Here is a 24,424-nt window from a genome sequence, read left to right as displayed (position 1 = left end):
AGACACTAACCATGGTAGGCTGCCACTGGATGTCACCTAACTCTAGACACTGCCAATGGTAGGCTGTCACTGGATGTCACCTAGCTCTAGACACTGCCAATGGTAGGCTGTCACTGGATGTCACCTCTAGACACTGCCAATGGTGGGCTACTACTGGGTGACCACCTCTAGACACTGTCAATGGAAGACTGCCACTGGGTGACCATTTCTAGACACTGCCAATGGTAGGATGCCACTGGGTGACCACCTCTAGACACTGCCAACTCTATAGGATGCCACTAGGTGACCACCTCTAGACACTGCCAATGGTGGGCTACTACTGGGTGACCACCTCTAGACACTGCCAATGGTAGGCTACTACTGGGTGAACCCATCTAGACACTGTCAGTGGAAGGTTGCCACTGGGTGACCACTTCTAGACACTGCCAATGGTAGGATGCCACTGGGTGAGCACCTCTAGACACTGACAAATGCCACGCGGTTACCAACTCCAGTCTGTACCAACAGTAAGCTGCCACAGAGTAACTGACCCCAGAATCCGGCCGTGCAGGTTGCATGCAGCTGGAACTTGGTTACCACCTTCTTATACTTTGCCACTATCAAGGTTACGTGGGCTGCCACTCACTAGTCATTCACACCTATCTCCCTGTTCTGTATATATTTAACGTTCAAATCTGACAAATGTTCCAGATAAAATAAATTTACAAACGTAGGAGGTAGAGTAATAAGTTAATAACCATGACCATTGTGATCTAAGAGACAAGATAATGCAATTTGTAAAAATATACCTTTAAAAAAGAAACATGTAAATAAGATGTTCAAAAATAATTAAGAAATTCCTAAATCAAAAAGTTTACATAACCCTTCTATGGAAATTTGCTCAAAGTGCGTCATTATTAGTACACTCTAGTAAATCTCTTACGTACTAATATTAATTTACACAAATTATGACACGCAAAATTCAGAAAAATGACAAAGTTCAATTTACATCTTATAATTTATATTTATTAAGCGAAAACTTGACAACGCTTTAATTCTTAATATAGCTTCAAATCTGTTGCTCACTCCGATCCCTTTTTTTCCAGATGAGTCAGCTAAGATCTGTAGTGAGTAGCTAGATATCTTATAAACGATCTTTTTATCAAATATTTTACAATTTATCGATGTGTAAACTATATGATTAAAAAAATGTTAAACTGTAATTAGAATTGATTTTTATAAAAATCCGCATTAATATCCTTGCTCATAAACCATAATTGTAGTTTAGATGTAGATTTTAAATGCACGGTATTATGCAATTTTTTTTATTTACAAGAGAGAGAGAGAGAGAGAGAGAGAGAGAGAGAGAGAGAGAGAGAGAGAGAGAGAGAGAGAGAGAGAGAGAGAGAGAGATGTTTGTGAAACACTGATGCGCCCGAATGTCAGCTTATGACAATGGTTGGAGTTTCTCAAATGTAGGTCAAACTCCTAAAGTCAAGGTCAACATTGTTGGTATCCAAAGGAATTCAAAAGTCTTGTTAAAAAGAATATACCTGTATAATATTTGTGAAACACTGATGCGCCCGAATGTCAGCTTATGACAATGGTTGGAGTTTCTCAAATGTAGGTCAAACTCTTAAAGTCAAGGTCAACATTGTTGGTATCCAAAGGAATTCAAAAGTCTTGTTAAAAAGAATATGCCTGTATAATATTTGTGAAACACTGATGTGTTTTGGTTGGAGTTTCTCAAATGTAGGTCAAAAAAGTCAAGGTCAACATTGTTGGTATCCAAAGGAATTCAAAAGTCTTGTTAAAAAGAATATACCTGTATAATATGAAAGCCCTAGTGTTTTACTGCTTAAAAGTTATGGCCAAGGTTAAAATTTTTAAAAGCGATCAAACTTTAAGGTCAAGGTCAAAAGGGTAAAAATAATTCTACCTATTGAAAGGTCTTGTCACAGCGAATGCATTTGTGAAGTATGAAAGCCCTAGCAACGACCATTTAAAAGCTATATATGACCAAGGTTAAAGTTTGATATTTTTTGTAAAAGTGGGTCAAACTCCAAGAGGTCAAATTTATTGGCACCGTAAGACATGTCTCATCACAAGGAACACACCTTTGATATATGACAGCAAAAGCCACACCCACTCTAAAGTTATGTGTGCAAGGTTAAAGTTTTTGCAAATAAATGGACAAGCAGACAGACGGACAGGGCAAAAACTCTATATCAACGAATCTTTGATTACAGGGACCTAACAACAAAATATTTATCAACATTCAGGAAATGGCCATAGAAAGATATCCGTGTAATTGATTTATGACACAGAATGTCCTTCATGAATATAACATTTAACAACAGACGGTGTCCATCGACCAAGAATCGCCGAAGACATCCAGGTAATAAAAATAAAAAGTTTGCTTTGTGTGGAGTCGTCCAGATTCAGCAATGGAGAAATGGGAGGGGCGGGTAGCCTTGGTGACTGGAGCCTCAATGGGGACAGGGAGGGCCATTGCCAAACTTCTGGCCTCACATGGGATGCGCGTGGCAGCATGCGCCAGGAGCCTGGACAAATTACAGGTAAATGTATATAGATGTTTATGGATCCTCCACATTGTCACGCGTCAACAGCTTGCTGAAAAATGTCGACAGTTGAAGCACGAGTAAAAATTGCCCTTTTTTCAGGATTACTAAAGTCTCTATTTACATGTACATGTACTTTTAAACAATTAATTCATTAAAATAATGACTGTACCCAATGTTCAGTTTAGTACAACTTAAACATGGTTCAAATTCGATAAAATAAATACATTTTGCTTTATTTATCTCAAAGCCTATCAGTGATTCAGAAAATGCACTACAATTATATATATTTTTTAAGATTATAAAATAGCACACATCCAAAATGTAATGATTGATTTTTTTAAAATTCAAAAGATTTTTTAATATTTCCAGTACACACTCTCTTTACAAATACAGTATATTATAATGATATTTACATGTTGAGTTTGTGATGATTGGGAATATTTAAAAATTCTTTCTGATTAAACTTGCTGCTCTCTCTAAACTCAAATTTATATTCGAATCAGAATTAAATCATTTGTGCAAATCAATTTTTTTTTATTTTCTGTGAAAATCCCAACCCCAAAGACGTGATTAATACGGGTTTAATTTATAAACTAAAGTAAATGGAATGTTATTTATTGAGTTTTGGAGATCTCGTACAGAATTAACCCACCCACTCTCCCACAAACAAACAAACAACTGCGTAGCGAGAGGATAATAAATGATGCTTTTCTTTCTGATTCATGGTCTTTTGTGCAAAGATGTACTCCTTGGCGCGCTTTGATTTATGGCTTGTGATTGCATTGTAGATCCTTGCTAAAGAGTGCATGTCACTTCGAGGTTGTGTTATCCCTTTCAAATGTGACCTGAGGGATCGTGAAAGCATAGAGGCGATGTTCTGTAAAATCAAAGAAAAAATGATGGGAGTAGACGTCTGCATCAATAACGCCGGCCTCGCTTTGGACGCACCAATCATTGGCGGGAATTACGACCAATGGGAGGAAATGTGGCAAGTTCGTGTTGGATATACTTTTCCAAGTAATTTTATTTGAATGGGGACTAGAAATTACTTATTAGAATAAATTGATTGGAGCTTAGACTTGTTCTTTGAACTTCATGATTGATAGACATAAATTTGTATGTTTTGTTGCAGGTAAACGTGATGGCAGTTTGTATTTGTTCTCATCTTTCCGTTAAATCAATGTTAGATCGTGGAATCGATGACGGGCATATCATTAATATTAACAGGTAATTTAAAAAAAAAATCGACGTCCTCTTCATACAGGACAAAACGAAATGTTATGGATACGTAAAAGCATGTACTTTTTCAAAACAAATTATTTTTTAGTTTGTCGGGACATAGAGTTGGGAAGGCGCATTTTTACTCTGCAACAAAGTATGCAGTAACCGCACTGAGTGAAGGAATTCGATGGGAGCTAAGGGGAGTGAACTCACACATTAAAATCACGGTATTTTTTTTCACTTTAATATGCTTTAATGATCGAGTACATATCTTAAACTTCAATGAGACAACAGGAGAGTTCTACATGTGATGGCTTTACTTTAATTGACAAATATTGGAATTCTCATGGGTACTAATTGCGCCCGTTATTAGCAGACCTATTTTTGTATTCATAATATGAGGCAGAATTTGATCAAAATCTTATAGTGAAAATAAGAAAACATTTGTGATGGCTTTCAACTCGACATTTAGATATATATCGATGACGTATTGTCAATCAACAATGGTTATTTCCATTCATATGTGATGTTAATACGATTTGTACCATAGTTAGGTGTAATTTCTTTAAAAAGTGTGGATTTTCTGTACATCATAACCCAAACTTTTCTATAACTTCGCCCATCGAGTCGGGACAAAAGAACTATAAAATGCACATTCAATCATCCGGGCTTGTTATACCAAATTCAGGAGAGGAAAAAAATAGTAAAAATTATCAGTTGTAGACAGCATTATGTAATAAGTATTATTATCCTTCAGAATTATACAGTCAATCTGATTGGTTTAGAGCAGGTCACGTGCAGGTAGACAACTCGTGATGTCTCCCTCACGCGCAGGGAGACAACTGTTATCTCCCTTCAGATGACAATGAAATAGCGTAAGCGATCATGCAGGGTTACAACTGTGTTGTCGCCCTTTGAATAGAACTACAGTGGTTTAAGCGAGATAACTCCTATTTATAAGTACAATGGCTAAATATGCGGGATCGGTAAACAATAAATTCTAACGATGACGTCAAAGTTGTCTGTTGACATATTTCGAAAGTATGGAATCGGAGCAGAGTAGAAGAAATTAAGAGGTTTGATTACTAATTTCTACTCTATCTAATTAATAATTGTATATATTCTTCAGGATAATAAAACTATTATGGACTGTTTAGACTGAAGAAATCACCAGTTATTCAGGTCTGAGTAGGGTTGTCACCCTCGGGCGCAAGCGCCCTCGAGTGACAACCCTACTCAGACCTGATAACTGGTGATGTCTCCCTTCTAAACAGTCCATAATTGTATAATAGATAAACTATACAATTTTGACTGTTTTGTGGTGTATTGTAAATTATACCATGGTTTGGGTTTCACGACCCTGGGTTTAACCTCACGAGACGAAACGGACATTAACACTTTGACTTTAGTTTAAAAATGAAAAAAAAAAGAAAACTTAAAAAATCGCTTGATTTTTTAAAACATTTTTTTAAGTAGTGTCATGATCAGGGTGAAGTTAGCTTAGTAGATTCCAATATCGTTCTTTTGAAAACCAACAAAGAAAACACAGTGAACACATGACGTAAAATCAAAAGTATACAATACTGTAAAATAAAGTTTTCGATTGCGGATCAAGCCGCGGATCAAGATCTAATTTTCATAAAATTGAAATGTACATAAATCCTTAACAAACATTTCAATCAACGTACCACTGTGCACAAAAAGTATGTATCGGGTTTACAAAAATTTAAGTTAATCTAAGTTCATACTCATTTAAATTTGATTTTGACGTTTGAAATTTACGAGAAAAAAATATATCAAATCAACATATCTCATTGAAACCAAACGCGTTAACTTTTCAATTACATAAATCAGACAAACGTTTTAAACGGACTTAGATATGTAGTAGTTACCCCATATAATACTGTTGGTTATGTAGTAGTTGCCCCATATAGTACTGTTGATTATGTAGTAGTTGCCCCATATAATACTGTTGGTTATGTAGTAGTTGCCCCATTTAATACTGTTGGTTATGTAGTAGTTACCCCATATAACTACTACATATCAAAGTCCGTTTAAAACGTTTGTCTGATTTATGTAATGGACTTAGATACGTGCAGATACCCGATGGGTGTCTTCATAATGACAACTCTGGAGCTACGCTCCCTCGTGTCATTATGGCCACGCCCATCGGGTATCTGCACATATTCCGGTGAGCTTGAAATAAAAGATAGTACAGAGTCTGACACATCTACTATATATTTTTGATATTTTACGCCAAAAAGACAAAGTAATCTAACAACCAAGCTCTATGATAAACTTGGTGAACTTTTCAATCCTCAACTTCCCCTACTTATGAGTAATAAAACTTCATCACTTGCATATATACAGGGTTTATATCTCTCAGATGATTTAATACGCGAGAGTATGCTCAATGCAAGAACAAGTTCTTAAAGGAGGTAAATTATTGACAAACAAGTTGATGAAAGAAGAATATTAGTAGTTTCGTTTAAAGTCATCATTTCGTTATAAGTTCTATGGTCGATAGAGTGACCTTGACACCTTGTCAGCAAATACAATTCACTTTTAAGTCGAATGCTGACTGACATTTTTCATACGAATTGTAAGGCCATTATATACAGACTAAATTGTCCATGGATTTTTCTGTTATTTCCCGATCATGATAAGGATCACATGGCGGGTGTGAACGGTCGGCAGGGAAAGCTCACTCCTTCCTGGCGCCTGATCCCACCTCTAATGTTTTTTGGAGGGCCGTGATTGCTCTGCTCCAATTTTATATTGTTTAATTAATGGATTTTTGAGCTTGCATACTGTTCGTTATCTCCATATGTTTCACTGTAGCTTGAAAACAACTTAAATTCTACATTTCAGTGCAGACAGAACTGCAGAATTCAAAGTGCACCGAATTAATTAGAAAATGTGAATAGATGTATACTTAGTATATTAGTAACCTATGAATATGGATGTAAATGAACAAAAAATATTTTCAAACTTTGCTCTCTCCTTAGAGCATCAGTCCTGGTTTGGTGCAGACTAACTTTGCCTACAACTTAATGGGGAAGGAGGGAGGAGAAGAGTGTTATAAATCAAGACAAGTGAGTAGTGAAATTGTGTCCCAGTAATGGAAGATTCGGGGGTATATAGGTTTTAACCCTGTATATAACCCTGTCCACTGTCCGTAAGTCTGTCTGTCCATAAAAACTTGAACCTTGCCCTTAACTTTTGAATGGGTTGAGCTATGGCTTTCATCTTTCACAGGTGCAATCCTTGAGACAAGACCTTCATTTGGGTGCCACCAAATTTGACCTCTTGACCTTGGTGTTTGACAAACTCTAACAAAAAATTTTGACATTGACCGTAGGAGTCTGGCTTGCATTTTACAAACTTCAACCTTTGCCATAGCTGCCATATGGGGGGAATCAGTGTTTTACAAACACATCTTTTTATGTTTTAGGATTTCTGATCTGCTTCACTCCTCACACACTTTAGGATGTCGGATCCTCTACATTCCTCACACACTTTAGGATTTCTGATCTGCTTCACTCCTCACACACTTTAGGATTTATGATCCTCTACATTCCTCACACACTTTAGGATTTCTGATCTGCTTCACTCCTCACACACTTTAGGATTTCTGATCTGCTTATTCTTCACACACTTTAGGATTTCTGATCTGCTACACTCCTCACACACTTTAGGATTTCAGACCTCCTTCACTCCTCACACACTTTAGGATTTCTGATCCTCTACATTCCTCACACACTTTAGGATGTCTGATCCTCTACATTCCTCACACACTTTAGGGTTTCTGATCTGCTTCACTCCTCACAAACTTTAGGATTTCTGATCTGCTTCACTCCTCACACACTTTAGGATTTCTGATCTGCTTCACTCCTCACAAACTTTAGGATGTCTGATCCTCTACATTCCTCACACACTTTAGGGTTTCTGATCTGCTTCACTCCTCACAAACTTTAGGATTTCTGATCTGCTTCACTCCTCACACACTTTAGGGTTTCTGATCTGCTTCACTCCTCACAAACTATAGGATTTCTGATCCTCTACATTCCTCACACTTTAGGATTTCTGATCCTCTACATTCCTCACACTTTAGGATTTCTGATCTGCTTCACTCCTCACACACTTTAGGATTTCAGATCTTCTTCACTCCTCACACTTTAGAATTTCTGATCCTCTACATTCCTCACACTTTAGGATTTCTGATCTGCTTCACTCCTCACACACTTTAGGATTTCAGATCTTCTTCACTCCTCACACTTTAGAATTTCTGATCCTCCACATTCCTCACACACTTTAGGATGTCTGATCCTCTACATTCCTCACACACTTTAGGGTTTCTGATCTGCTTCACTCCTCACACACTTTAGGATTTCTGATCTGCTTCACTCCTCACACACTTTAGGATTTCTGACCTTCTTCACTCCTCACACACTTTAGGATTTCTGATCCTCTACATTCCTCACACACTTTAGGGTTTCTGATCTGCTTCACTCCTCACACACTTTAGGATTTCAGACCTTCTTCACTCCTCACAAACTTTAGGATTTCTGATCCTCTACACTCCTCACACACTCTAGGATTTCTGATCCTCTACATTCCTCACACTTTAGGATTTCTGACCTTCTTCACTCCTCATACACTTTAGGATTTCTGATCTGCTACACTCCTCACACACTTTAGGATTTCTGATCTGCTTCACTCCTCACACACTTTAGGACTTCTGATCTTCCTCATTCCTCACACACTTTAGAGTATCTGATCCTCACTCCTCACACACTTTAGGATTTCTGATCTGCTACACTCCTCACACACTTTAGGATTTCTGATCTGCTACACTCCTCACACACTTTAGGATTTCTGATCTGCTACACTCCTCACACACTTTAGGATTTCTGATCTGCTTCACTCCTCACACACTTTAGGATTTCTGATCTGCTTCACTCCTCACACACTTTAGGATTTCTGATCTACACTCCTCAAACACTTTAGGATTTCTGATCTGCTACACTCCTCAAACACTTTAGGATTTCTGATCTGCTACACTCCTTACACACTTTGAGATTTCTGATCTGCTACACTCCTTACACACTTTAGGATTTCAGATCTGCTTCACTCCTCACACACTTTAGGACTTATGAACTGCTACATTCCTCAACCTCTATGTACCAAATCAAATATTTTAAAGAAAATCATGAATTTGTTTGAAACACTTAGTTCACAAACTAAATTTAACACATTTTACACAATAGGAATTTTTTTTTAGTAATTCTTGTTTACCAATCTTCTTATGAAATTAGATTAAATACAGATTCCGTTTATTTACAATTGAAGGCTCTGAAGCCCGAGGACATGGCAAAATCTGTGGAGTTTGTTCTGGCTACACCCCCACATGTTCAGGTAATTACATAAACACCCCTACATGTTCAGGTAAACACGTATATCTCAATATACATGTATTCAGGGAAATACAAGTAAAGAGAAAAACTAGTACTTTGTCAATCATCATATTTATTATATAATTATGTTATTTAATTTCTCTCATGAGCTCAAGATTCTAATAATTTCCTTTATGTACACACATAACAACTTTTGACAAAGATTTCAAACCTTCTGCCTCCAATATCCGTAACATTACACTGTGAATTAATGACATTGTGGCATTACAGGTCAGCGAGATGATGATCCGACCAACAGAACAAGTAGTGTGAATGTCAAGACTGACAACTCTGTATGAACTATACAACAAATACCTGTACCTCTCACAGCAAATTAATAAAATCAATTAAATTACCTTTTCTTTCATTTTAACTTATTCTTAATTCATTATTACCTCTAACATGAATTTAATTTCTTATTTAATTTTATTCCATTAAAAAATATGCATACATCTACATCTTTACTAGCACATTTACATCAGATCTCTTCAACAAAGACAAATTGCAATAAAAATGTCAGAAAAATTTCAACAACTTTTACCAAAATATAGAGAAAAAAATAAAATGACAACAGTGAACCTAATTCATCCCAGACAGTAATAAAATTGTAAAGCTATGTTCATCCTTCTCCCTATAATAAATCCCCTAATTTCATTATTTTACATGCAAACAGAATTTAAAAACATGATTTAATCGCTGATGACTAGTCTTGTCGGTAATAAATACTAGCAGAGAAAATAAAGGATTAAACATTTACACAATATACATAATTTATGTACAAATTAATGAAACCATCACATAAAAACAAAGGGCTTGTATCAATATCAACAACATATTTATAAATGGTTTAAATCTACAGCGGCTGTAAAAGGATAAATATAAAAAAAAGATCAGCAGAAACGTGGGACGTAACCAGTGCATATAAAATCACAAAAATTTCCTTAAAATGTAAAATAAATATATCACAATCTGAATTCTTGGGGTTGAAACTCAAATATTTATGAAAATTTCTTTTTTTCAATATGGATATTTGATATGTTCAAATTTATCTAAAAATAACAAATTTTCATTGAAAATTGTCAATAAGACTGGTAACATATACTTTATGTATAGGTACAATTTTGATAAATATCTAACTGAATTCTAAGTCAAATTAATTCATAACAAAACCATAAAAATTATCCATAAAACCAGAAGCAAAAACAAACAAAACAAAGACGACTGGAAGATTTGTGTCTCGGACAGGAGTTATGGTCCTTGGGCAGGAAAATGGAAGAGGTCAATGACTAAGATTATTTATTGCATAGAGAGAGTATCAGGAGCCCTGCTGCTGTTGGTAGGCACTGTGTTGGGTGACGGCCATCCTCTTGGTCTGCATTTCCACGGGAATGATTTGGTGGGTGGGGGTGACAGTGGTGGCTACAGAGTAGGCCAGGGTGCTGGTCTGTATGGGGACCATGGTGGGCAGGTGCTGCCCCTCCTGCTGCATTGTCATCTGAGATATCACCGCTCCCTGGGCGTTAGTCGGCAGGTTCTCTAGGAATCTCAGTGTCTCCATATAGCCCAGTAAAGTAGAAAATGTCTGAGGAGGTGCATTACCTTGCCTATTCACATCAGTTGTCTGTAGTACGGTAGGACGTGCTGTCATGTCATTTCGTGATGCTGGGGTCTGTACGAACTCGGTTTGTAGAACCCCATTTGTCCTGGTCAGATCAATGTTTTCAGTTTTGGCTATCTGAATGTGTTGCTGAGGCTGCTGTTGCTGCTGCTGAGGTTGCTGACTGGCTACTGGTATGTATGTCTGTATGTTTGGCTGGTGGTCTATGGTTCTATATTCAGCAGGTGTTGAGGACACAATGTTCTGTTGAGGTTGATGTCGAATTATAGCTTCTACATATCTATTCTCTGTCACTGGCATCTGGTTTTGTATAGCAACATGTTGCACATTTTGGATAGCAGCAACTTGCAGAGGTTGCTGCTGTTGCTGGGGTTGTTGAGGTTGCTGCTGAGTCTGTTGTTGTGTTTGTAATGTTCCCATATTAGGCATAGCAATGACAGTCTGGTTTCCAGCATTTTCAAACATTTGAAGTGGTACTGGTATTTCTGAAGCGAATGCCTGTAACTGTTGATAATTCACTGGCTGGGAAGTGACTAGGAGATTCTGTTCATCGCGAGGAATCTGAAGACCCACCATGGACACATTTGCAGTGGTGTACTGTGGTTTTTCCTTCCGTTCGCCTCGTGGTGCACGAGGTCTACTGTTGTTATTATCACCTGTATGGGAGGATCGTAGATGCCTTGTTAGGTGATCTTTCCTCCCGAATCTCTGTGGACAGTACTGACACAGGAAATCCTTTTTCTTCGTATGCGTGATCATGTGTCGCCGAACATCTTTCCTTGTATAAAACGTTTTTCCACAGTCATCACACGCATGTGTTTTTTCAGTACAGTTTTTCACAGACCTTGCTCCACTATGAACCTTAAGATGGTACAACAATTCATCCTTAGACTCGTACTGCTTATGACAAATGCCACATTCAGTGGTTCGCCCTGCATCTGCATCATGAAAGGCTTTGTGGGTACGGTAGGAGAAGTTGTAGCAGTATTCCTTCCCACACTCCTCACACACCCAGCGCTTCTTGTTTGGATCATGTGTCACCATGTGATTCTTCAAATGGTCTTTTCTATTAAATGATTTGTCACAGTATAAACATTTATGGGATCTTGGACAAGTATGAATGAGTCTATGTCTCTCCAGCTTGAACTTGGACATGAATCCCTTTTGGCACTCAGGCACTTCACATATATAGGGTTTAACCCCCGTGTGTTCAGAAACATGTATCACAAATAAGGCTTCTTTAGTGAACGTTTCTTCGCAGTGGGGACAGGCCATTGGTTCTCTCTTTGGTGTTCGGGTAATTTTGGGAGCACCTGGGACCCTCTTCTTTCTGCCTCTTCTTCTCGGTAACACAGGGATGTCATCCTCCTCATCATCTTCTCCTAGGACTTCATCCAGCAACTCCAGAGCGGACACTTCGTGATCGTCCTTGTCTATCGGATCATCATCCACCAGTTCTGGAGGATTGTCCAATACTTCCTGTAAATTGTTTTCCTCCAGAGGTGCATCTGAGACAGAGATCTTCACTTCCTTTGCAGGTCTAGGGACGGTCAACATCCCCTTTAGTTTTGGGGGTCTCCCTCGTTTCCGTGGCGGTAACCTACTTTTCTCCAACCTGGCTCTCCATGTTTTGGACGGTTTGACGTACTTTCTAGGTCTCCCCTTCCTTGGCCTCCCTCTCAACTGCCGTTTATCAGCTGGGGGTTCCCCTGCACAGTTATGAGCCTCCAGGTCACTGAAGGTATTGAAGCCTTCCAAACACACAGAGCATGCCCACTTTGAAGGGTAACCTATAAATAAAGTCAGAAACTGTCAGAAAACAAATGTACAATACTGAAGTGTTCTTGTCAATTCAGTTCTTTTTACACACTGGATTCTTTGTTTTGTATGATCTCTGAACAGCTGATATACACCTTTGAGATAAATTGATTCACATACCAGTGGCAGGGTTAGGTGGACCCTCTAACTCAGGAAGAAGTTCTTTCTGCACTAATTTGGCATACTCTGCTTCATACCAAACCCTTATTTCTGTGTTGGAGGGAATGGGCTACAATTAACACAGTAAAACTTGGTTATTGCGAAGTCCTGGGGACCTGTGAATTTAATTCACTATATCCGTAATTTGTTATATCCGTATAACGAATTCGTATAACCATTATAGCGAATTCGCACTATGCATGTTTTTCTTCAAGTATTACTACCAACTATGTTAGTGAAGCAAATATTACAAGACATATCTTCAATAACTTAGGTTTTCTTATGAATTGAATTTTATATACAAATGAAAAAGGAAATAAAGTAAGTTCAATTTATCATTTTTTTTATAATCTTTGATAGTTCGTTATAAAAGATGTAAATTTCATTATTTTTAACCTCAACGGGACTCAAAATCAGTTCGCTATATCCGTAAATTTGTTATATCAGAGTTCGTTATAACCGTAAAATTTTACAAAGATTTGTTAAGAATTTTGCCGGGGACTCAGAAAATCTTCGCTCTATCCGTGAATTCGCTATATCTGTGTTCGTACTAAACGAGTTTTACTGTATACACGTTATCAATTTAAAACAAAACTACCAGCAAAGTTATTTAGGATGTATCTATATACAGTGTTTAGATATGTTCTTTCTGCACTAATTTGGCATACTCTGCTTCATACCAAACCCTTATTTCTGTGTTGGAGGGAATGGGCTACAATAAATAATACCACATTTGCTAAATTATCAATTTAAAACAAAACTACAAGCAAAGTTATTTAGAGATGTATCTATATACAGTGTTTATGTATATGTACTATGTACTGGGGATATGATATGTACTATGTATGATATATAGCTTAGTAGAAACAAAGAAGATTTGGTTTTGGTGCTGAAAGACCACCACATTTTGTTCAGTAATGTTTATGTTTGATATATACCTTGGTAGAAACAAGGAAGATTTGGTTTTGCTGCTGACAGACCACCATGTTTTGTTCAGTTATGTTTATGTATTGTATATACCTTGGTAGAAACAAAGAAGATTTGGTTTTGGTGCTGACAGACCACTACGTTTTGTTCGGCAGCAGTTCTGGCAGGCCTCACAAACATCATCCAGTTACATTTATCTTCATCAGACAAGTCCAGCTCATCTTCATAACCATCATCATGGAAGACCTGCCAATAATAAAATCAGTTTAAATTGAACCTTTTGACAAGAAGGATAACTCAAAGGGTGAACAACAACTTCTTGATTATTTGGTCAGTGGAAAGGGCCAATTACGTCAGAAATTATGCTTATATTGTGTTTATTTTAATAAAAAATTTGACTTCTTTTTGAAAATCATTGATGATGAAGATAAAAATTTTATATGATTGAATAAAAAAATTATGGACCCTATGCAATAACTTTAGGTGTACAGACAAATAACTTTACACAAGAAGTATTAATACATGTATACCTTAACAACAAAAGGTTGATCAGCAGGATTGGGTTTTAAGCTTTCTTCCTCCTTTATGGACTGGTCTGGTGTAGAGGATACCTCACTGATCATATCATTAACAACCCCCTGTAAAGCATTCTTAACTACACCAACAACCTGAGCTTCTGAAGTCTGAGCCAGCAGCTGGGGCTCGGTCACAACACTGTTTAGTATGTCCTGTTGGTTTGTCATCATGGCTCCACTACTAGTCACAGAGGGGAAACTAGATGAGTCCATGTGAGCCAGCAGGCTCTGGGCCTGAGTGGCAGTTAGAGTCAGTCCCTCCGTCACACTGGGGTTTATTGTCGACTCGATCGGCACCGTCAGACTGAGGTCGTCCCCGATCTGACTGGCTGTAAACTGTCCGGTGCCCGCCATCGTCTCGCTGGCTAGTGAAGTAGCGAGGTGGATGGTCTCTGCCAGTGTCGTACTGGCATCTCCGAATGGACCCGGAGCGTGATGGTCGTCTGACAGTTTGACAATGCCCAGAGCCTGCTGGACAATGTCCTGGTGCTCCACGTTATTGCGGTCAATGGCCACTTCCTGTATACTGCGATTGACGCTCTGTAACATCTGATCAGTAGTGGACAGAGATAACTTGTCCCCCTGCTGTCCCACTGATACCTGGCTATGTACTGAGCTAGGTGGCAGTGCAGTGTTCAGTGGATTATTAGAAGGACCGTCTGTATGGCCATCAACATTAGCAGGCTGTCGAGGGGCTTCAGACCTTGTACGGTTTTTAACTGGAGCAAGCATGGGTCCAAATCTTGTCCTAACTTGGACGATTTTCTTGGCAAAAACTCCAGAAGCTTTAAAAAAAACAATCATTCAAATTTACTATTCTTTTTATTATTAATTATATTAGCTCTATATTATATCAGTTTTCAGTTTTCAATACACTAGAATACTTGTGCTAGTCTTCAGAGTCTGTCAATTACTGTGCATGAATTAAAGAAATACAATGTCTATACAAGAAATACAAAACGGCTTGAAAATGTACTTCTGAAAATAAACATGCAAACAATTGTCAATTTTGAATATTTCATTATTTAACAATTTGTTAAGCAGCTCCTGGTTTCTATCTAACTTTTTAGTGTAACCATCAACATGTCATTTGTCACGTAACTGGCTGTTGCTAGCAAAGTGAATTTCATATATGTCAAAAAACAGATTGAAGATCTTGATTTGGCAACAAAATTAAATTGTACATAAATAAGATGGGTGTATTTGGCGTGTGATCTGCAGGAATCATTTGTACGAAACATTTATGGTTTAAATGTCCATGATTTGGTTGGTTGACCATAGCTGGTCAGAGTTTACAAACACAACCATAGGTTTTTTTTTCATTTAGTTTGAAATACCATGTCAGATTGTGACATTTACGACCGTTTTTCCTAGGAGGTACAATAATATAGTAAAGTTTCACGACAAAAATAAACACCTGTTAGATAAAAGCATCTAGGTGACATCAAAGATTTAGGTAGAATAGAAGATTGGAATTGATTTCGCTCTCGGTACAACTGAACCAAAACTTATCTAATTCAAAATTTTAATAAATCAGTACATAAAATGAAACTGACAAAATAATTTATTGTTTGCAAGAAAAAAAATTAATGCCCCATGCAAGGCTGGAACCAAAAACTTTTCACTTCTTGTGCACTGAACAGGTAGTTCATAGTACTGAGCTATCAAAGCTATACAAATACAGGGGATTTTAAAAGGACAAAGAAGCACAGCATTTACACAGTTGGATTTTTTGGGGGAAAAGTTCATTTTTTATGGTCTCTCGGTCTTCTCTCCATTTTTTACAAATGAATATTCGTTTCTTTGAATTTAAATGCACACAAATAATGTTTCAAAATCATGGAGAGAAGACCCAGAGGTATAAAATTTTAGAAAAACGTGTTTGAAAATGTACAATTTTGTACCAAATGTCAAATCTACCCAATTTTCAAGTTATTTCTTAGCAAATCAAAATTCACTTTCGGGAAAATATTTTCGTTTCTTATTGGAACAGGATAATTTAAAAAAAAAAAAATTTCATGTGACATGTCCATAAAATTTTCACTTCTCAAGTACGCCCAGCTTCCTGCAGAATGCCAATCAAAAGCGCCCTCGTTCTTTTGTCAGCATAATATTTACAATTGTTAGCTATAGTACCCCTCAATCCCTATTTAAGTAAATTCTCTTCAACCCTGTCAAACAAGCTTTACTGCAGCACTTACTGGTCCTTCCCTCATGGTCTTTGACGGATTTTATACTGAGACCAGGTGGACAGGTCAGACGTGCTCGTGATGGGATATCATTGTCGTACACCTGGTGGAAGCCTCCCTTTGTCATCAGGTCATGATGCCCTGTACAATATTCAATAATCGTGCATTTACAAATAATACTTGACAAACGTTACTACATAATTTGTTTAATTTATCACATCCATTTTCTCAACTATTTTAAATTAACAAATGGATAAAGATTTTCACCTCCAATAATTCTTTTCTAATGTATATCTACAAAGACATACAAAGAGATCCTGTGTACTTACACTGATCTTCATGTTTGGTTGCCATTTTCCCAGCTGCATGTAACCTGTAAAAATTAAATTTGTCTATGTTAATAACTCTTTGTTATCAGTTTTAAAAGACATGATAAATTATAACTGTGTAAATTGAGACATGATAAATTATAACTGTGTAAATTGAATCCACAATAGGGTGGATACACTATTATTTGCGACTTGGAACAAAAATGTATATATCCAAAGTACCCAAACTCTGTCATACATGTATCATAGGCAGAAAAATGCAGCATTACCTTCTTAGTCCTTCTACATTATTTTTGAATTGGATGCTACTAACTTGCAACACTTAGACATGTGCTTAAATTTGGTTTTACTTCTTAGTACTGTAGATCACTATATTTTTGTGATATCTTATTTGTACATGAGGGCTATACACAAGAATTTTCACGAGCAGACTCAAGTATAATTTGGAAAAAATAAAGTTCTCGTAAACAAAAAGTGATTGAAAAGAATTGCAGTACGTTATCCGGCTTAAACAACACTATTGAATTAAACTTATATCAATTACTTTATACTACATTGTTTGAATGTATCTGAGTCACCTGGAAAATTATGTGTTTAAACAATTCTTGCTGTTTTGTTGCTTTTATTAAAGTTAATAAACATAAAAAAAATAATTTTACACATGTCAAAGATCTAGTTATGATAGCACATATAGAGAAAAAACTTAATAATTTTACAAAATATATATGGTAAATACAGTCATATACATTCAAGACTTTAAAGAATGCACAGAATTAATTTTTTTTAATTTAATTTGATTTAAACTGGTCTGTTACGTGTATTAATGACTCAACATTTCTCTGTACCTACTTCTACTAGTTCTAGATAAGTTTCAACATGCGAATAATGAGGCTATATCGATTGCATTCATTTACAAACAGAAGTTTCCTTGAAATGATGGAATTGGGTAGCAAATGAGTAAAGGGATTAGATAATTATTTCACAGAAATATAACATATTTGTATCAGGCCTATTTTCAATAGATATCTCATTTTTTTTCAAATAGATGATCATTTCTTTCAAAATCTCAACTATGCTCTTCTTATAAAGTAATGGTCTAATAATTTTTTCATAGGGCGCATAATAAGAGTAATCAAATGATCAAAAGAAATGACACCACAATGCTTATTCAAAATACATAGTTCAGTTCAGTTCAGTTCAGTTCAGTTATGGAGTTCCCTCCTATGTATAAGGAGCACCCGCGAAGGTGGTTTCATAAAAGACATAAAAATTAAAAATAAAAGAAATAAAGTGATGAAAAGACAGTTAGTAAAACCTATTCTATGTAGTGCTGTAAAAAATAAAGTTAGAGGTGATAGACAAACTCAAAATAAAAACAATAATTTACAGACTGTACAGGAGCTTAGGTTGAAATGTAAAATTGTTTAGGCCTTAAAAGTACTAAAAAATTTAACACTTGTACCGTGACTGTTTTAATAATAATACATAATTGAATCAAAATATTGAAACTTTATGCTACACGTATGTTATTCTGTAAAACTGAACACATCATGGAGCATATTTTTTCTGGTTTTATTTTAATTTGAAGTAAAAATCTGCAATAATTCAACTCAACGTGGCTACAGCAATGGGCCAACGACTGTTAAAAATGACAACATGTGCCCCCTTTGGGAAAATAAGTAACTTTTTCACCGTATGGCCTTCTCTGAGGCACCAGGGAGGGGTCAGGCTACCTATGGGAAAATCCAAATAACGACCTAATTACGAGGCTGACTTCCTCATTTTTACATCATAGGAATGTTGTATATCAATCTTTTATACGTATTCGTTGTATCCTTACCAAACAGAAACCTATTTTTGGTGTTTTATTGGCCAGTTTGGACAAAGACGAGTAGCGGTCCCATCGGTCGCCATTGCCGCATTGAATTATGGGAGTTGCCTTCACCGCTAACTCATGACGTCACGATTAAATATGTCAGCGCCCATGTGCATTGCTGAAGGGTAAACAAAAAGTTGGAAAAATCATTTTAAAATCATGCAACATAGGGATGGACAAATTTAAAACAAATGAAGCATTTGTAAAAGACGGAAAAGAATGGGAGGAGCTATCAAAAGCATCAAGAAAGAAGAGAGCTGAAGAATTCAAGCATCTTGAAGCTACTAGGAATGACACGGACCCCTGTTACAAGGTATAAATTAATAAAACTGATTAAATAGCAGTGAACAATATTCATTGTTATCTTTTAGTTTTTGTAAAATGTTAAATAGTTGATGATTCTATAAATAGATTAAATGCAATGGAGAACATTTTATTGTCAGCTTCTGAAGTCATCCTCTATTAACAGTAACAGGATCATGTGTAACAAGGGAGGAGAAAAAATGACAGACCAGATCAGGATTCGAACCCGGGACCCCCAAATCTCTAGTCACATGTTCCGTCAAGTGTTACATTCACTTCTTTCAAATGAGCATGCACCAGTGATCAAAGTTCAAACCCACGCCATTCCTCCTTCCTTAAAGGTCTTTGGCCCCAAAAGACACCAACCCAGGCTGTTCCCTGGTAAAACCGAGTGTCCAGATAGTGTTGTTGGTAGAGCATGTGACTGGAGATTCAGAGAGCCTAGATTTGAATCCCAGTCCAGTTTCTCTTCACTCGTTATATTTAGTGCTGTGGACATGCCCTGTAAGTGACAGGTGAAAGATCTTCCAGTAACAGAGAAGAGCCTGGGTAGTTGTCACTGGGGGGCAGAAAACCATTAAGAACAGAAGGAATTTGGTGTTCAGACAGGTTTAGTCACTGGTAGCCAGATAGCTCAGGTGGAAGTCAAGAGCACCTGACTGGAGATTCAGGGGCCCCATGCAGGTTTGAATTCCATTATGGTCCATGACATTTTTCTGCCAGTACAGCTTTCTGGCTATTAATGGAGATCAAACCTGTCTGGTTGCCACATTTCTAAATAAAGCCTTAGATTAAAAAAATCCTGTACCACATATTTATACATTGAGAGGGTATTTTGATGAAGGACTTTATTTGCAACTTAATCATGAAATTTAGATGCTTGTGTGAGTGTGCTCAATGTCACAGGTTATGAGTCAGAGTCCACTTGAGCCCATGGGACCCATGACAACATTGACACATCAATCCTTTTGGTGACATAGTGATACAACTTGTAACATTTGCATAGGGGTGTCATTACCCCAGTAATGTTACTATCTGCTTAGTACATTTTATGTTTAAGTTATGAAATCCCCAATTTGAATGGTGCTTCCATATGAAAGAACCAGGCACCCCATAAAATAGAATGGTTTGTCATGGATCAGAAAGCCAGGAGTGGACTCGGGACCCCTGATGTTGTGAGGAAGATCTGAAGTATAGTGTATGCAGAGAATAAGTTGTATACTATTTAACTGTTGCTGTCTGAGAACAGATTAACTCACTTTCAATAATATCATTCTGGCCAATGAAGGGCAAAGTGTTGATCAGATGCAGCCTCCAAGCATCCATAAGACTAAGCCTCAATGGATCTGCTGCAGTTGGTGGACTTCAGTACATGAATCACAGAATTCTTTATTTATATTGTAGGAGGGACAAATGGCACTAGATTGCCTGAAGAAAAATATGTACGACAGAACAAAGTGTGTGCTAGAATTTGAGAATACACGTGCCTGTAAAAAATTTTGGGTAGGAATAAAGTTAACTTACTTTCAATTCCTTTATTTATTTTTCATTTACAACTTAAATGATGGAATTTACACTTAATTAAAACCTTTTTCCCTCTTTTCAGTCAAGTTTCTCATTTAGTACATTTATATCTGTATTTCTATAAATTACAGAATAAAGTTCAGTGGCACAGGTTTTTTGCAAGAATAAAGCCCAGTATGCCCGAGAAAGAGGAATGGGAACAAGTGAAGAAGGAGTACTCAAAGTGGCTGGCTAAGTAACTGTGGATTTGGAGAGCTCAGTGATTCGTTGTGGATTTATTTATTCTATAGAAAACTATAATTGATTGTGGAGTTGGTGATAAAATCAAGATGTCTTGGATTTATACATGTGTGTGTCAACTTTTTGATATTTATGAAATCATGGTACATGTATTGTAAATAAAACTGTTATAAAATTTTAAAAGGATTGTATTATCTAAGCTGCAAAGATGTATGTATTTAATAGAATTAAGGTTCCACAAAGGGTATATTCCTTTGATGTAGTATTAAAAGACCTTTTGGCCTTGAGATCAGTAGGCTTTTTTGCCTGATTATAATGTGTTTATGAAGCAAGCATATCAATATTTCAAAAGAACATGTGATACTTTAAAATTTGTGTCCATATGAAAGTAAAAACCTCAAGTGACCTCTGAACTTTTGACTTTTAGAGTTGAGTCCTATTTCCCTTTGCAGAAAGGTATAGTCTGAACGATCCAGCACAGTTCATTTGTACATACTGTAAACAGTTTCATCTCACATTAACTGGTGGATTGGCCTTTAAGAAATAATTGCATTTCTCTGGCCAATGCTGTATAGTGGAGTAGTTAAAAAAACAACAAAACAAAAACAAGATTTGTTTGTGAAACATTGATGCCCCAGTATGGCAACATAGTGGAGATTAAACTTTTCTTAAATGCAAGTTAAATTATGTTGGTACCCAAAGTAAGGTCTCGTCACAAGAAATATAATTGTGAAATATGAAAGCCCTAGCACTAACTGTTCAAAAATTATGGCCAAGGATAAGTTTTTGAAAGGTAGGTCAAACTCCAGGGTCAAGGTCTAAGAGTCAAAGTTGTTGGTTTTAAAAAAAAATTCTTGTCACAAGGATTACATATCTAAAATATCAAAGCCATGACCCTTACCATTCAAAAGTTATAACCAAGGTTAAAGTTTTTCTGTAAGTATGCAAATCTCCAAGGTCAAGGTAAAAAAGTTAAAGTTATGGCCAAGGTTAAAGTTTTTGAAAATTGGTCAAAATCCAAGGTCAAAGGGTCAAGGTTCTTGGTATCAAATAAAAGGACTTGTTACAAGGATTAAATATTTGAAGTATGAAAGCCCTAGCCCTAACCCTTCAAAAGTTATGATCAAGGTTTGTTTTTTAAAAGAAGGTCAAACTCCAAGGTCAAAGGGTCAAAGTTCTTGGTATCCAAAGAAATATCTTCTCGCAAGGATTACATATGTGAAGTATGAAAGCCCTAGCTCTTCAAAAGTTATGGCCAAGGTTAAAGTTTTCCCAAAAGTATGGAAATCACAAAGGTCAAGGTAAAAAGGTAAAACTTGTTGGTATCCAATGAAAGATTTTGCCACAAGAAATGCATATGTGAAGTATGAAAGTCCTAGTATCTACCATTCAAAAGTTATGCCATAGTAAAAGTTTGGATTTTTTGTGTAAAATTGGGTCAAACTCCAAAGTCAAGGTCAAAAGGTCAAATTTGGTGGTACCAAATAAAAGGTGTCGTCACAAGGAATACCTATGTGAAATATGAAAATCATAGTTCCACTAAATCAAAAGTTATGGGCAAGGTTCAAATTTTTGAGGACAAACAGACAGACAGACAGACAGACAGCTAGACAGACAGACGGACGGATACGACAAAAACTATATACTCCCGAATCCTCGATTACGGGGGCATATAATACTTTGCTTTATCATAATATGCCATAAAATGGGTTTATTAAAATACAATCACGTTTTGTCATGGTGCACTTGTCGCCAGTGCTCTTTGGTAGCTAGATGAGAAGCAGACAAACGGAAGTTAGTTGTCAATGTTCAAGGTGTTACTTGGATAAGATAATTGGGCCCATGAAAATTACACCTGAGTATTTTATGATGCCAGAATACTTCTGTGACTCCTACACAGCGTGTAGTAAACTCAGATCTTTGCCCCTTTTTATACGCCCGTCTTACGACGGGACGTATTATATGTTATAGGCTTCGTGTCCGTCCGTCTGTCCGTCCGTCTGTTAGCTTTTCTCATGTCCGGCTCATAACTTTAATACTATAAGGCCTAGAGTTATCAAACTTTGTCAGCTGATACATCTTGGGTAGAAGGTGTGTCGCACACAAAAAGTAGGTCGCTCTGACCTTTAATAAAGATGCTATAGCCAAATATGGAAAAAATCCTGTCCGGCTCATAACTAGAAAACTATGAGACCTAGAGCTTTCAAACTTGGCAAAAGTATACATCTAAAGTAGAAGGTGTGTCGCAGCCTATTTCAATGTCACTGTGACCTTTAATTTAAATGGATTTTTTAAAAAACAAAGTCTTTTAAATTTTAAATTTCATAATCCTAAAAAATGTAAAAATATAGTTGTATCCTTATTAAAAAATGTTAAATTAAGTAAAAACTTATTTTTTCATTATATACTTTACAGCAATCTGTAACAAATGTTTATGCTTTGAGAGGAATTCAGTTTGTCCCATGGGCATAATCATCAAGCACTGGTCAAGAAGAATTTTGATAGCAGAAACTTGCATGTCAAATTAGAGAGAAATTAATGAGTTTATTGTCAGGAGCTAAGAGCATCTCTAGATCTGATGCAGCTGTTATCTTAATTTATCTCTTGGGAGTTGGGCAAAAAGAAATGGCCTCATAGTTGCTTGTGTTGAGTTCTTGATGGCTAGTCCAGATAAAGATCTTTCAATTGGTGTAATGTAATTAAAACAAATTGATGTTTTAGTGTATGACTAAAACTAAATTAGTATTGTATAATATAATTAAAACTAATTGTACATGTGTTCATTGAAAAAAAATATATATTTCAATTTTTATATATTTGCAACAAATTGCAGTCATGTCTCACTTAGAATTTTATAGTCTGAAGAATTATAATTTATGTTTGATTTTTTTTATGAAACTGTAGCATTCCATTATTTCATAAAATATGCAATAAACAATTAAAGTTTCAGTAAGCTGCAGATGGATATTTGTTATGCTCTAACACAACCAGTTTAGAATTATATGATGTATTTGTTATAATCAATCCCTACACTGTAAGTCTCTTAGAGATATATAATAAGAAATGGAAATTAGATCATTGAAATCTGTGTCAATCTGTTAATCAATGCTACCTGATTTTCTAGCATCCTAACCAATTTATTAATATGATTATTGAACAATATATGACGGGCGTATCATGCTGTGGCGGGGCACTTTATTAAAATTATATTAGAATTTTGCCGAAAAACTATTTTTCTTTGGTCATTTTTTCATTCCTTTTAATAAAATGGACTTTGCTCCAAGTACTGAATTTGGAAATTTAATATAACCTGCTAAAGGCACACAATGCGCCTTGTTTGGACGTCTTTTTTGCTTGAAAAGAAGTTGCATTTATTATCCGTCTTATAAAAAACAAAACAAAACAACATCAGCCTGAGTAAAACTTTGACGATCCACAAATGGTTTCAATATTTCAGTCTGGGGCGCAGTCGATTAGAAATGTTTTTAAATAAATCCTTGACAAGCAAATGAAATGAAATAAAAAAGTTATCAAATATTTTAAATGAGTGGATACAGTCCTTTCTTATATTTTGACAAAATTTGATAGCCCCCCCCCCCCCTCCCCCTGTGGCCCTCGGTTCTAC

General features: G+C 36.4%; 3 protein-coding genes across 3 annotated transcripts; 2 read left to right on the top strand and 1 right to left on the bottom strand.

Annotated features, from left to right (window-relative positions):
• The first annotated feature begins 2,360 nt into the window (after positions 1 to 2,360).
• Positions 2,361 to 9,608, top strand: LOC134251274 (dehydrogenase/reductase SDR family member 11-like). Its single transcript, XM_062733657.1, has 7 exons — positions 2,361 to 2,558; positions 3,353 to 3,556; positions 3,697 to 3,791; positions 3,892 to 4,012; positions 6,794 to 6,880; positions 9,138 to 9,203; positions 9,473 to 9,608. Exons 1-7 carry the CDS (start codon positions 2,427 to 2,429, stop codon positions 9,512 to 9,514), a joined length of 747 nt encoding a protein of 248 aa, XP_062589641.1. The 5' UTR covers positions 2,361 to 2,426; the 3' UTR covers positions 9,515 to 9,608.
• On the bottom strand, positions 9,298 to 18,773 carry LOC134251273 (PR domain zinc finger protein 10-like). The gene is made up of 7 exons (XM_062733656.1): positions 18,697 to 18,773; positions 16,857 to 16,900; positions 16,540 to 16,668; positions 14,294 to 15,123; positions 13,857 to 14,009; positions 12,798 to 12,906; positions 9,298 to 12,649 (listed from the first exon to the last, which is right to left on the bottom strand). The coding sequence occupies exons 2-7, from the start codon at positions 16,879 to 16,881 to the stop codon at positions 10,557 to 10,559; spliced, it is 3,339 nt and encodes a 1,112-aa protein (XP_062589640.1). The 5' UTR covers positions 16,882 to 16,900; positions 18,697 to 18,773; the 3' UTR covers positions 9,298 to 10,556.
• Positions 18,774 to 18,795: 22 nt separating this feature from the next.
• LOC134251275 (coiled-coil-helix-coiled-coil-helix domain-containing protein 7-like) lies at positions 18,796 to 20,982 on the top strand. The gene is made up of 3 exons (XM_062733658.1): positions 18,796 to 19,045; positions 20,440 to 20,538; positions 20,691 to 20,982. The coding sequence occupies exons 1-3, from the start codon at positions 18,905 to 18,907 to the stop codon at positions 20,796 to 20,798; spliced, it is 348 nt and encodes a 115-aa protein (XP_062589642.1). The 5' UTR covers positions 18,796 to 18,904; the 3' UTR covers positions 20,799 to 20,982.
• Positions 20,983 to 24,424: the final 3,442 nt, after the last annotated feature.

Source organism: Saccostrea cucullata, unplaced genomic scaffold (genome assembly GCF_032062105.1).
Source record: "Saccostrea cucullata isolate Sc308-1 unplaced genomic scaffold, CSIRO_AGI_Scuc_v1 ctg272, whole genome shotgun sequence".
NCBI classification, from domain to species: domain Eukaryota; kingdom Metazoa; phylum Mollusca; class Bivalvia; order Ostreida; family Ostreidae; genus Saccostrea; species Saccostrea cuccullata.
Note: the sequence above shows the minus strand (reverse complement) of the source record. Positions and strands in the feature narration are given on the sequence as shown.